Below are 15,080 nucleotides of genomic sequence, written 5' to 3'. Positions count from 1 at the left end.
TCCTGGCAACAAGTCCTAGCAGCAGCTTCCACAATGGAGGCTCTGAGTGAGGCCCATGCAGTTTCTCTGTTCCAAACATCCCTAATGATGGATGAAAAATCTTCTGGCAGGTTGGGGTTGCAGACAGGGGCCTAAGCCAGTTGTTCCTGGTTCTACACAAAGAGATCCTCCTAATTCAACCAATCATCAGGTAGTGATACGTTCAAAATTCTACATCTCTCTTTGCCCAAGAGTCCAAGACATACAACCACAGATCTGGTTATACAACACTAAAGTGGATTATTGGTCTTTAACCTTGGCAGTTCTTGTAATAGGTAAACCTATGACTCAACATTTCATGGTGTTTTTTTTTTTGGCCAGTCCATGAATAGCACAGAAGTCAAAAATAGGACCACTTTGGCTCAGGTCCTAATAGCCATTTCTTCCACCCCACACCAAGCACTTAGTTTGTAAATCATTGCCCACGAAAGCACTGAAGTCCCCCTAGCAGATCTACAGAGCCCCTAGGTAGAACCCTTTCCAGTACCACACCAGGAGACTCCGATAATGCCGCTTACAGTGAACTGCTGTTTAGTGCGGAAGTTTAAACAACAAATTTAAAATATATTAAAACTCTCCATTCATATGTAGAAAATGATAAATTAATTTAAGAATTTAAGTGTAGCTCAACATTGAGTCTATTCAAAAACGAATTGGAATCTGAACCAAGATCAACACACTGTAATTTGTATCTCAGAGCCAGTAATAAAATCCTGTAAAATTGCCTAAGACAATTTTAAGTTCCAACTGGATTTCTTTTTTTAATGTTGTGCAAGTATCTGTTTGAGTGGGTTGAAGTCTAAATTATACAATCCACATCCCAACGCTCTGGGAAAAACAATAGCATATATAAATAGGAACAGAAAATAATCAGATCTCTCTCGCTCTATCTCTCCCTCCCTCTCTCTCTCTCCCTCTCTCCCTCTCTCTCTCCCACACACACATGCACACACTCGCACACAAACATACAAGGATAGGAGCAGATGTACAACCACCAGGCAGCAGCGAGTGGACCATGGATCAACAAGACAAAGCTCAGACTGGAGACATGTACAAATCTTTACGAGAGAAATGCAGGAGCAGATTAACTAAAAAACTGTTTTTCTATTGATGGGAAACAGAAGAAAAGAGAAGAGGACGGTGCCAACAGTGAACATACTCAAATACCGTCTAAAGAGGATGAAACCAATGGTAGTGTTCAAGTGACTCAGCTAGCAGTAACACCTGGGTAAGTTTTTAAGTCTTCATATTCTCATTTAATTTGTCTCCACTTTTTGTCTCTACGTGGCAGATCTAAAACCCAATCCTACAATCCAAAGGATTAGTTTGTTTTCTTTTTTTTGTGGGAAAAAGCAACCTTCAAATTTTTTAAATCTTTTCATGACCTGAATTTAAAACAGATTTTGTCAGAGTTGATCAGTTTAGTTTTAGTTTTGCAATAGTCATCTATCAATGTCCTCACTACTTTACTCAGAAAAAAAAATCAATACCAAAACAAAACGTTCATGTGGCTGAGTAAGTCGACTGTAAAAAATGTGGGGAGTGTAAACAGATAGAGGAAAAGATTTTAAAGGCCAAAATCATTTTCAAGGTTAGGGTAATTTTCAGCTCTCCCCCACCCCCACCCCCACAACACCTCATCCCACCCCCCACCCCTCTTCACTCTCAGCTGTCGATTATTCCTGCAGGCTTCACATTGATTTTCAGCACTGGACAGCTCCTATGGCCTCAATGAAACCAACACACGTCACAGCTGGTGCTTAGTTTGCAAACTGCCCCGTCATAACTTCTGCTTACACTGTGTGAACCATTGATTGGCATTTAAAGCTTCCTACTGCAGTGATGCATGTGCAAAGATGGAAACTCCACTTTTAGCTGCGTGATTTTCAATACACATGACATACGCATTTCTAGGCTTGGCTTTTTGTCATGCCACACAAGTATTTCAGTCTATCATTCCATTCATTTTTTTTTATCCGTCAGTTAGATCCTAAAGTATTTATATTCTTTTTTCTGCCTGCAACTTATTCCTCCAATTTATTTTTTATAGTTCAAACTTCAATTTATCTTTGCTATGGGTCCTAATTCTAGATATCATATACTGTCACAAGAGTAGCCCAGCTGTCAGTCATTTTAAAGGAAAACAAATAAAAGTTTACCAGCATACAAGGTCAGCCAGTCACCCTTGTATGTTAATACATTAAAAGTTAATCCTCAACACATTTGACATATAAAAGTAACAGAGCATTTTTTCAATGGTGTGATATGTATTGTATATACCATCAAATTCTTCAAGTGAAACATCACTATGGACTAAATAAAATCAACTTTATTTATAAACCACTTTACACACAACTCTGTTGATAAAAAGTGCTTCACAACAAACTCACTGAAGACAACAAAAAGCAAACGAAGGAAAATACAGGAAGAGAAAGAAAAAAACTAGATTATGCTTTGTATGTAGGAACTAAATTTGAAAAGTAACAAATTAATAGAATATATAATACAATATATCTCTGCCAGGACAAGGTGAAGTAGAAGAATAAGTAGTAGAATATGAAAGTACTGTGGAACAAGCATTTTAAAGGGAAAGCGTAGCTCTAGGGTAAATTGTGGTTACATTTTACCACTGTTTGGTTGTTTTTTGTAGTTTGATTCAGTGGCATTTCTAGTATGTGTGTGCGTTTGTTGCGTGTGTGTGGATGTGTGTGTAGGATGACAAAAGGTCTGCTCAAAATAAACTCATACCACTAACAATTTGCTATTTTTTCATCTCCGTAGGATTGAGACAGTGCGTAGACTCACTGCAGTCCCATGGGACATGTGAGCCATCTTTAAATATCAGCTGTAAGAGAACGTGTTGTGCAGAGACACAAAAATATATAAAATCATAAGAGTAACACCTCCAAAAAGAAGAGCATGATCAAATACAGCTCTCTTTGTTTGCACGTGGTCTGTGCCCTTGTACAAGGTAGTCACACTGAGATTGTAGATTGTGTTTCATCATGCTTATGGTGTGTATATCTCTGTAAATATCATCACATGTTGTAGTGACATTCCCTGACGTAATAATCTCTTCATCTTAATCTGTATCCTTCCTCACACCTGTCAAACGTGATGACCTCATACCTATAAAACCCCTCCCTAACAAAATTTCTGGTTTCTTCCTTTCCAGTTTCTTCATTTTGTTTCCTTGTTTCTTTCTTATCTTGCTTTTTTGTTTTTTTGTTCCATCTTACCCTTCCACCCCTCCCCTTCTCATATCATCAGATCTCAGATTACACACAAGGACTTAAGCCAGGTCACACAGCAACCACCATCCACCTTTTGTATTGCTTGGATTTGGAGATTAAGGGATGAAGTAATCTGCTATTTGAAAAGGGCTTCCTCCATCCTTTTCCTTTGTATTGGATTACGATATAATATACGTCAGTATATTTCCTCTGACGTATTTGAATAAGAGCTACATCAGGCACGAGAGCACCATTCATGGTCCTCCACACAATATAGCCACAGTTATTTGAATTTGTGGTTACACTCAAAGAAAGTGCAGAGATGTTCCTATGGAGACGGCTAAAACTGTGACTATGATTAACCATTAGTTATTGCTACTTCTCCCCCGAGGACTATTTCATCTAAGAAAAAAAGATCTGCTAGCCAAAACAGCTGAATGCAAAAAGATTTACAACTATGAGCATTTGTAAGACAATTAAATATCTAACAAAAGCCTACAAATACACGCATTGTAAACAACCCATGACACCAAACGTCTTTGACGAGTTATGGATAATGTTATGAACAATTTAAAACTAAGCATCAACTTCTGGTCTTGAGATATAAAGCTGATACAGAAGTGTTGGAAACTGCAGTGCCTTGAGTGTCCACTTGAGGCTGGCTCTGGAAACCACAAACACTCCCCATCTTTACAGCAAAAACAAAAATGTTTACAGCCTGGTTTAAAGGATTATTTTGTTCTGAGTAGATATTTCTATATTTGTAAATACTGTACAGGGGGTGAGTTTTTATTTAGAACCGATTTGTTTTGAAAATATTCAGGTTACGAGTTTTTCATAGTTAGGAGCACGGAGGACTTGACTGACAGGCAGGCACACTGTAGATGTTAGCGAGGTGGCTAAATGCCCACCTCAACTCTGCCTCTTTGCCACGACCAAAAGTTAGGCTTAGTCAGCAATTCCAATATAGAGAGCACCATCATTGTGAGCTCAAAACTCCCTTTTGGAAACAAATGGGTGACGTGACTGATACTACCTCCATGTTTTATTCAGTGTCTATGTCAGTCTATTTATAAAACCAGTAAAATGGTCATGTTTAGTGTCAGTGCAACACATGCCTAGATTTGGACTTGGTGTGATTTTTTAAGTCATATCTCAAACTGCATGTGATTGACTTGTCCATAGCTATAAAAGGTAGTTTGTTGGATTGTCAAGCAGACAATGAAAAGAGACATGAAAAAGACATCACTTCAATCTATAGTTATTTTCTAGTACATACAGCTCTAGTAAATGGACATAAGTGTAAGCCTATGTATGGCGAAGGACATGTCGTGCTTGGTAGCTTTTGCCATTTGTATGAAATTATGTAACGCTGTAAGATATATTGCTCTTGTGTCACCTGTTGGTTCTCATGGCAACAGCACATTAGTGTTACAAAGCATCATATTAACAGCTTTTTTTTCTTCGTTTTTGATTGGGTAGGTAGGCAAAGGGAGAGTTGATTCAACACCTCTCAAACATTTTAACAACAATTGAGCCTATTCAGCTTTACAAAGCTTAACAAACATGCATGTAATGTCCTCACCAGCTGTCTGCTGCAGTTTGTTATGAACACTAATAAATGGATTTTGGAGTCTTGTTTGTAAGCATGATGATGAGGATACATTTCATTTTGGGGGGTAATCACTACATTATTCTTATAGCCAATCAAATGGGATACAATAAAACTCACAGTAAACATAACTGGTGGCTACACTTTGAGAAAAACAAGAAGATTTGATTAATTTGCCATCTTGATAACAGTTCATGCAAGTTCATTTTTGTTTTCTACTGTCCTCTTTACTATGAACAATGTGCTGCTTTGATAAAAAGAGATTATGTGAACATGGGGAAAGGAAAAAGGCTGAGTTGAAGTAGCAGTAAAAATCACAAAGCCTGTAATCAGAATAAATTTAGCATTGTAGATTTTTTTCTTTCAATTATTTCACATATTTTCAAATATGATTTTAATTTGACTATAAATTGATATATTTGCTTGAACTTTTATTTTTCTACTTGTTTTCTGTAAAAGAACAAGAATGTAAAATTTTAAGAAGTCTAATCTAATGAGAAACTCACTAAATGTTTGTCATGAAGCTAATACAACATTAAGGTTAAGAACATTAAACACAGCACCAACTGGTCACACAATGATTAAGTGATTCTTATGAAAACATGGGTTGCCCTTCAACAATTGTATCAATTGATATGCGTGGACAAACAAACATATGAACCGTGTTGTGTTGTTCATGTTGCACACATGGTGCTGCTGGTGTGGGGCTGACCTGAATGACCCAGCATATTGGCTCCAGTCTTTAAGGACTCTGCGAGATATTGTTGTGTTCCACATAGAGGACTCTTTCCTCCAGCTGTGGAAGTCATTGAGCTGACGTAATCATCTGCCCTTTTGGGATTATCCAGTCCAAATCACCCTTCATCCAGCCAATCAGCAGCCAGATCGTAACATCTGTCCTTGGTGTAACAGGAATAAGAGTCTGGAAGGAACACACACACACACACACACACACACACACACACACACACACACACACACACACACACACACACATACATATACACACACAACACACACACACACACACACACACACACACACACACACACGCACAAGAGGATAGCACACATTACATGACATCAAATCCCATCAAATCTGTATGTGTGTGTGTGTTTCTATTTGCTTAGGTTTGTTATTGCCGTGCCAGTGATATCGAACAAAGGCTTTCCAGATGCAGTTGTCAAACATTTCTCCAAGACAATCCATGATGACTTTGATTAAAGCAGCCCTGTAAACTAATTTAACAACCAAAGTTATTCACACACAATAACACATAGACCATTGATGCCATTTTGTATTGCGTGTGGTTGTCCTTCTATTGGTTATGCAACCTGGTGCTTTTTGGTTCTCCTGTTCACCAGCGTGCTGACATAATAAGCCACGCACCCTCCAACCTTGTCATCAGGCCAAACAGCAGATCAATTGTTCCTCTAACAGTAGATTACCACTGATTCATCTCTTTTTTAGACCTCTGTCCACTCCACTGCCTGTCTGGTTTTCCACCCCTGGTTGGCCTGAAGGTCCCTAAGGCTAACCAGTAGCAAGGCCCCAATCAATAAGCTTTCATTACACAAAACTGTCTGGTCTGCCCCATGCATTAGGGCAAGGCCAAAATTTGCAGGGCAGATTTTTGATTTTTCAGATTTTTTGCCAGGCAGGCAGCATGGCTCTATGGATTACACTGTCATCCTGTCAGCCAGTATACTGCTATCATCTGGACTAATATATCTAAAACTATTTGATAAATGGTCATTGATTTTTTTCACAGAAATGTATGGTCCACAAAGGTCATATATTTTAGTTTATATCACAGACCTTTCCACAACTATGAATTTAAAAGTTCTTATTTTCGGGAAACATCTCAATACCTTTTTTTCTGAAGTGAAAAAAACTGTTATAAACTTTAGTTTGTGCCCCTTTAAGGATAAACTTGAATAATTTAGATGATTCTTTCAAATGTATCTGATTCCATTTTATGACGAAGTATTTGAACAACTAATGACTTCTCCACCAGCCAACTGTACTTAGTTTTAATTTATTACCAGATGTTAGCATGCTAACAAACTGAACTAGTGACTGTGGTAAACAACCGATCACATTAGCATGCTAACATTGTTACTTTGAACATGTTAGCATGTTGGCACTAATGCAAAGTCCCACATTATGAGTACAGCCCCCAGCTAGCTGAAGTACATTTATGTTTACCAAATGTTTGCATGCAAACACACTGAACAAGGTGAAAGTGGTAAATGCTGTACGCCACATTAAACATTAGCAGACCAACACTACCTATGTGAGCATGTTAACATTAGCACATGGTTCCTATGTGTGTATGGTCCAGCCTCCTGTGCTACTAGCAATGCTTTGGACCCTCACCTTGTATTTATGTTCTGTCAGAACAATGATAAAAAAAGATATTGTCAGACAGAAATATCCTGTGAAGGCCCCTCATGCCAGAATATAATTTCTACTAAGGTTTTGAGGTTGTGGCCCTTTATAACTGGCCATGTAGATTAATCTGATTTTGTTCTGTGCAATACAACACATCACATCTTCAAGCTATCCATACTAAAGTCATATAAATGACTTTCCATAATGGAGACTACAAGCATAAGAGGAACCCCTAAATGCATTATTTATCTTATGGATTACTTTGTGGGCCACTTCTAAGCGTATTCAAATTTACATTTGTGGTAAGTACGTTAATATCTCTTATTCTCTCTGTTTACAGAAAATGTATTACAAGAAGGCAGCACTGCTAACACACACAAGACAGACCTGAGCTCATACTGCCTCCCTGTCCAGCAACAGTACTTTAATGGTTGGAACTGCCCGCCCCAACCTACATTACTGCCCTCGCAGACACAGCCTGATGATCACTGGTGCCATGGGAGCGGTGCGAGTCAACAGGTAAGAGAATATAAGAAATCCAACAGGTTTAACGACCAAAACTGCTTTATTCGTCAAAATGAAAATTTAGATAGGTCATGGTTTTGTCTATACATGAGTAACAGCTGAGACTACAATATTACAATAGGTAATATCTACTAAGCTATATGAACAAAATAATTAATAGTTTAAAGCCATTTTAAGGAAAAAAATACATATTTGGGTTGCAAGGTTGTGAAAATGGACACTGTAGTCCATCAGTCAAATACACGGTTCAACATTCGACCTTCTGGAAAATGTCTGCAGGGCATCTGGATGACAACCCATTTATTATTAACAATTTCAACTACAGACTGATGAAATAGATAACATATTAAAAGAAACCCTTATCACTGAAAAAACCACAGTGGCTCTTTCTTTTAAAGGACCTAGAATATTTTATTGAGAAATCAACCCTTTTCTTGTGACTTAATTAGATGTTAAATCTTTTCTGTTTCCTGTTGACAGTGGATTAAAAGTAAGACACTCCAATAATGTATCAATGGCTTGACTCTTAGTACAGAGACATTTACAGTATAAAGCAAAATAACTTTCTTATAAAAGTACTGAAAACCAGATTTTCTTCCATTTATTAAAGTTCACAAAAATCTTAACACTTTTCCGGATCCAACAACCCCCCCCCCCCCCCCCCCCCCCCCCCCCAAAAAAAACCACTTGTCCAGTTATAGTGTAAAAGGTGCAGTGTGTAGTATTAAGTGGCATTTAGCAGAACAAACTTCTGAGAACTGGAATATAATATTCATATTGTACATATGTTCAAATTAGTGTCACCTGTATTAAAAATGGTTTTGTTTTTGTTCACTTAGAATGAGCCTATTATATCTACATCAGGAGCGGGTTCTCTCCCACAGTGACAGCCATCTTGCACCGCCATATTTCTACAATAGCACAGAAAAGGCAAACTAGTAACATCATTTTGTATTCAGCCAATGGCTGCCTGAAATGCACCAGGGGTAGATACAGAAGAGGTCAGCGTTTTTTGCTGTTGTTCCCAAAATCATTTGTATTGACAAGATGTTTTTGTTCGTAAAAACTTGACGAATAGAGAATCATTTATCATGGATCATAGCAACCTCTTGTCCTCAAAGGCCACCGTCACTTAACCAATGGGGGGAGTGAGCAAGGGGGCATTTCAATCTGTCTGCTAGATTTTGCTTAATATTCCTTTTGACTACACACCTTTAACAGACATACAACTAGTAAATGGATAACTGTCACTGTTTGGATTTCTCCACATGCTCAAGCAGTGTGCATGGAGCACTACCAAGAGTTATACTCCATAATTAAACAATCATTATTGACAGCTACACTGTTTGGTGACTGCTGCCTCCAAAGCCAGGGAGCACATTAGTTATTGTGGGATAACAGGTTACTTAAGAAATATCTGTTCAAAATGTGCTCTCAAATCAACTGTGTGGTATTTCCTAAATGTGTTTTGTTTAATCCTGAATGTCAGAGTTAAGGCTAATTTAAGCAACCATGTCTTTATTGGCATTCGGGAATCCAATAAAGATTCCCGAAAATTGTTTGATAGTTCATTCTCATTGATAATTGATGGTGATCTTATATGGATAAAAAAAAAGGTAAAACTGGTTAGTGATTATACTTAGGCAGCCTGCTGTATGAGAAACACTGAAGTTTGTAAGTGATGGCTGTATTACTATGCTAGTTTCTCTTCTGTGCCTCCAGATACAGCATCGTTTCCACCGATGAAGATGCCCTGAAGATCTCCAGCCTGGGTCTCCACAATGGCCACAGCCCTCTGGCTCAGCAGACACTATCGGGGGCCTGTATGCGGGGTGAAGAAGATGGTGATGAGTGTCCAGGAAGTGATGAGGGAAGAGGAGCTTTGTCTCTTAGAGTGACAAATGAACCCGTCATGCACAAAAGCTGCCGTAATTCGCCCTCATATCGACTGGGCCTGGATCTGAGCGTTGGCCGCCTGCGCAGGTCGCTTTGTGAAAAAGAACGGTCAGTGCAATGTGGTGTTCAACAACATGGAGGACAAGCCTAGACGATACCTTGCTGACATTTTCACCACCTGTGTGGATATACGCTGGCGGTACCTGCTGCTCATTTTCACCGCTACTTTCCTTCTGTCTTGGCTGTTGTTTGGCTTCATCTTCTGGGGAGTGGCGCTTGCACATGGAGACTTTAATATTCGTATCCCTGTGAAGGAAGGGGATTCTCGAGGCAGCACTGATGATGAGAAAGATGAATGGAGGCCATGCATTCTCCACATCCAGGGTTTCATTGGGGCATTCCTCTTCTCTATAGAGACCCAGACCACCATTGGATATGGTTTCAGGTGTGTCACAGAAGAGTGCCCAGTCGCTGTGATAACTGTGGTGGTTCAGTCCATCATGGGCTGCATTATTGACTCCTTCATGATTGGCACGATCATGGCAAAGATGGTGCGACCCAAGAAACGGGCACAGACCTTACTGTTCTCCCATCATGCCGTCATCGCTCTGCGAGATGGTAAGCTGTGCCTGATGTGGCGTCTGGGGAACATGCGCAAGAGCCACATTGTAGAGGCACATGTTCGTGCTCAGCTCATTAAGCCACATGTGACTGCAGAGGGCGAGTACCTCCCTATGGAGCAAACAGACATTGATGTGGGCTATGATGATGGGCTTGATCGCCTGTTTCTTGTGTCACCACTGGTGGTGGTTCATGAGATCAACAAGAACAGTCCTCTGTATAACTTGAGCCGTGATGACCTGCAGAAAGAGGAATTTGAGATTGTGGTCATCCTGGAGGGGATGGTGGAGGCCACAGCTATGACCACTCAGGCTCGAAGCTCCTACTTGGCCAAGGAGATCCTGTGGGGTCACCGCTTTGAGCCTGTGGTCTTTGAGAAAGGTGACCGTTACCACGTGGACTACTCTCGCTTTCATAAGACCTACGAAGTGCCATCCACGCCTAGCTGCAGTGCCAGAGAACTGAGCCAGATTATGGGTCGAGGCGGGCAGTCCTCATCCTCCAGCTCAAGTTGTTCCAAGTCCCCATCCCCATTTGCCCCTAGGGCAACCCGCCACCTGTTGGGCCCTCACTCTCCCAGTGCTTTCTGCTATGAAAATGAGGTAGCGTTGTGCTTCGGGGATGAAGAAGATGAGGGGGGCGTAGCAGAAGAGGTGGCGAGCATGATTGTAAGAAGTGACAGAGAGGTAAAAATGAGAGAGGACATTCACTTGGGTTTCAAAGAGACATTTGTGGAGCAGCAGACGGTGGAAATGCTTTGTGTTCTGGACTCAGAGAATCAGATCAGCCTTGACAGACTACAGCCCACCCTACCTTTATACATCAGCAGAGAGTCAGGAGTTTAATCAGTCGTAATGGTTGCCCTTCCATTTCATTCCTCTCTTCTTTGGTTTTCATCCAACCAAAGCACTGAACTAATTCAAAACACCAATGGAGGATATACATCTGACTGGCAATTTGGTGTAAGAAAAGAATGCTTTTGCAGATGCCACAACATCCACTCCTCTTAAACTCATTTCTTGCACTGATTTCAGATATGGTGCATTTTCATTTGTAACATCAGCATCAAGAGAACGCACAGCTCATCCACTTTTAGACATGGTGACCACTTTTTTCTCTCTAATCATGAGGTTTTTTGTTTTATTGCATAAATAAATATGACAGTGTAATCTACAGTTAATTCAAGCTTTTTGTTCTTGATTTCATTAATTTTTTGTAAATATGTTTTGTTTTAATTTTAAATGATTATGCATCATATACAGATAAATGCTAAGGGAGAAAACTTTGTTTATATTAAAGAAAGACAAAAATGCTCAGCTTAAATAAACTTATTTTTCCTGCGTAAATAAATTATTTATGTATTTTAATCATTTGTCGTCCTGCCTGATTTTTGTTATTTTTCATATTAAAGAAAGAAGCTATTTTGTTTTTAAAAAGTTGTCAGTTGGTTCTCTAATTGACAACAAGTTGAAAAAAAATCCAAACCCTAACCATGACACAGAATATAAATGGCAACACAAACATGTAAAAATAAATAACATGCACTTTATTCTAACTTTTATCATTAAATATAAACCCTTTGCAACAGTTTTTGTTTTGTATGAATAAAGCAGCCAATAAACAACTTACTTTAAATGATGGTAGTGTCTCATTTGAGCTTCTATTTGTCATTTCATCACTAATTTAACACTCCAACCATGCTAATTACCACCTGTTCCTAATTGTACAAGAGCACACACCGGTGATTTAGTATTAAACAGAGTATGGCTGGATTTCAGGGCAAAGCAGGATGAATTGTGATACCTGTCATTATTCCGTAAAGTTTCACAAATTTACTATAATTAGGACAGTATTTACTCTCAGGTACTTTTGTTTAGAACCAAATGTGTGCAAAATTATTGACACAGGCTATAAGCTTTAGCTATTCTTTGTAATACGTTTCAATTGGCAAATGTTAGCATGCTAAGATGCTGAACTAATATGGTTGAAAAATTACATTTCCCCTGTTCATTCATCAGCATATTAGCATGTTGACATCAGCATTTAGCCTCTAGGGGCATGTAGCCTGAAGACTTCAGGGACCCACCATCACTCTGACTTGTAGACTTGTACATAGCCCTTGCACTTGTGGGTTTTTCGAGATTTACTTTCACTTTTCCACATTTTTTCTGCTTAAAAAGTTCGCTAAGAGAAGCACTCAGTCGCTCTAGTAGGACAACTAACTTTAAATTGTGTTAATTATTCTCAGATTCAGATTCAGATTCAGAGAACTTTATTAATCCCAGAGGGCAATTTGGTTTGCAGTGTACCAGCTTGTCGATAAACAACACAAACACTAACAAATAGACAAACAACACTCAACATTCAACATGTCAGTGACAACAGCAGTGCAAGATGGGGCTTGTCTGCTTCATGACTTTGCTTTTATTAAGTATACTGAGGGGTAAAAGACAATTAAATGAAACAACAAAGTTTCTGGTGAACTCTGAGCCTAAAAACAAAAAATAATTGGGAAAAGACATTCAGTAGACTACATCCATTGTAATCTAACTTGCAGCTAATATAAATGCAGTCTGAGCTAACATCAGTGAAGTCCGTGCATCAGCGCTTGGGGATGCATAAACACTAACAGATGAGCACACATATGTTTAGTTTAGTTTAGTTTAGTTTAGTTTAGTTTAGTTTAGTTTATTGATTATTCATTGTGTCATGCACCGTAAAGGTGCCCAGCCCATATGGACTTACAAGACACTACAAAAACAAAACAAAATAGAAGCAACAACATAAGAAGAAACAGAAAAAGAAGAGAGCAGTTACAATACTGCACATGTCCAACAATGACCTAAAGTAATTCAAAAGCACAGTGGTACACTTCAGACATTTGACAGTAACAACAACTAAATCAGACATAGAGTGTGCTCATTCACTGCTGAACAGCATTTAACACAAACTGAGCAAACTGAAACACTTTGTGTGTAAACAGGAACTGAAGTCTATCTTCAACAGACATGGAAAACAAATCAGGAGAGTTTTCTGATATATGAAAATAACGGGTGAATTAAAAATGAATCTTTTACTGAACATACCTTCAAGGGCTCTCAGTTGCGTCAGTTCTTCCAGTGGACGGGGTCTTTAAACTTTCCTTCTGCCAGAGTTTTAGCATTTTTCTCAAATGACAGGTTTCTGTGTTCATTTTCTGTAGGTTTTATTTCTTCCTGATTTTAAATAGTTGGGGTCTAGTGGGGTCACACACCTTTATGTACTTGAAATTACATTTTTTCCAGAATATAAATATTTATTTTTTTAGTCATGAACTTTGTAGACATTAACATGCCATCTGCCTTGATTATAGTGGGATCAGGTGTGATCGAGTTGGACAGGGTACGTTCTGTGAGTGTTACACTGCATGCACGCATCCTATTTCTCGCTGTTGTTCAAGCGCCTCCATGTGGTCGAATGGATACATCGCGGTAAGCAAAAGTAACAGTTCTACACAGGGATGATGTAGTGATTATTTCACCGCTTCTGCAGTATATGACTTTGTTGGCTTTGATCCATCGTGTACTGAAATCCCCATCAACATATTTGAAACATGACATAGCCATCTATAAATAGACCCGTTCAGTCATCTTACAAATATGCACCCTGTCCATCCAAACACTTGATGACAGTCATTCACTGCTGAGAAGGTCAAAACCTGCCCAAGTGCTTCATTTATATTTGACTGGATGTTTGGATCAACAGCATTTTGGCACAATATTTTCCTGCTAGCCATAACAGCTTATGACCAAACTGTTTTGCTTTTTTATCAGTGCCTATCAGTAAGAAAATTTGAATTTTTCATTTTAATCAAGACTTATTTTTAGAGTTCAACCTCAAGCTCCTTGGAGTTATTTCATGAGGTCAAGTCAAGTCAACTTCTTTTATATAGCATATTTAAAAAACAAACTAGGTTAGCTTTATGAAGTTAAAAGAGTAAAACAAGAATGATAATACACATCCCAATAAGCTCACAATTTAAAATGTTCAAGAGACGAGGTAGATCTTATTAAAGTGATAAGCTGTTCCACAAGTTATGGGGACATTACTGCAGTTACCTAGTTTTTCAGCCTAGTTTTACGCACATCCAGTAACAGTTGGTTGGCTGATCTCATTACTTCAGCTGGAGTGTGAATACATAAAAGTTCAACAAGGTGCGACAATACAAAGCCACTGAAAGCTTTAAAAGACAAAAACACATTTTAAAATTGATCCTGAAATTGACTGGGAGCCAGTGGCTGTAGAGTAACATAGGTGTGATCTGGGCCTTCTTTCACTTTACAGTCTGGAGGCAAGCAGTAAAGTTTTTAGCTTGCTGCAGGTGTTGAACATCTGACTGGTCAACATTATTTTGAGAGTTGTGGAGGTTTTATGAGAAAAACACAGACATATGTACCATCTGCAAAGAGCTGAAAGATGAATGGAGGACAATAAATCAAGCTTTTTTGAATCCCTCTAAAATATAATTGTGTTAAATTGAGTAGATTTAATAACACAGCTTTCAGAAATTTTAGTTTTCAACAATGAATCAATCTCTTTTTTCCTATTCCTTATAAAAAATATATGTCTGTTTGATGGAATGCATCTGGGTGTGTGTTGAATGTTCATTTTGTTCATAAGAGTTGCACAGCAGATGTTGTTGTACAATTTGCAATGACGATAAAGGCATTCCAGAACTGGCTGGACTCAATTGAGGGAAAGTTCACATTTGTTCAAGTCTG

The 15,080-nt window shown here is 38.7% G+C and overlaps 2 protein-coding genes across 2 annotated transcripts in view; one reads left to right on the top strand and one right to left on the bottom strand.

Annotated features, from left to right (window-relative positions):
- LOC117816496 (myosin phosphatase Rho-interacting protein-like) overlaps positions 1–13,868 on the bottom strand; it is a 34,843-nt gene extending 20,975 nt beyond the window's left edge. The window contains exons 1-3 of the mRNA XM_034688789.1: positions 13,407–13,868; positions 9,498–9,624; positions 5,597–5,806 (exon numbers count right to left, since the gene is read on the bottom strand). The gene's annotated coding sequence lies outside the window, so the exon portion shown is untranslated. The remainder of the gene's footprint in view (positions 1–5,596; positions 5,807–9,497; positions 9,625–13,406) is intronic.
- LOC117816497 (ATP-sensitive inward rectifier potassium channel 12-like) lies at positions 1,196–11,627 on the top strand. The gene is given in 4 exon segments (XM_034688790.1): positions 1,196–1,267; positions 7,619–7,797; positions 9,526–9,784; positions 9,786–11,627. Coding segments are annotated over 3 exon segments (1,731 nt in total). The 5' UTR covers positions 1,196–1,267; positions 7,619–7,705; the 3' UTR covers positions 11,166–11,627.
- Positions 13,869–15,080: the final 1,212 nt, after the last annotated feature.

Source organism: Notolabrus celidotus, chromosome 7, assembly GCF_009762535.1.
Source record: "Notolabrus celidotus isolate fNotCel1 chromosome 7, fNotCel1.pri, whole genome shotgun sequence".
NCBI lineage: Eukaryota > Metazoa > Chordata > Actinopteri > Labriformes > Labridae > Notolabrus > Notolabrus celidotus.
Note: the sequence above shows the minus strand (reverse complement) of the source record. Positions and strands in the feature narration are given on the sequence as shown.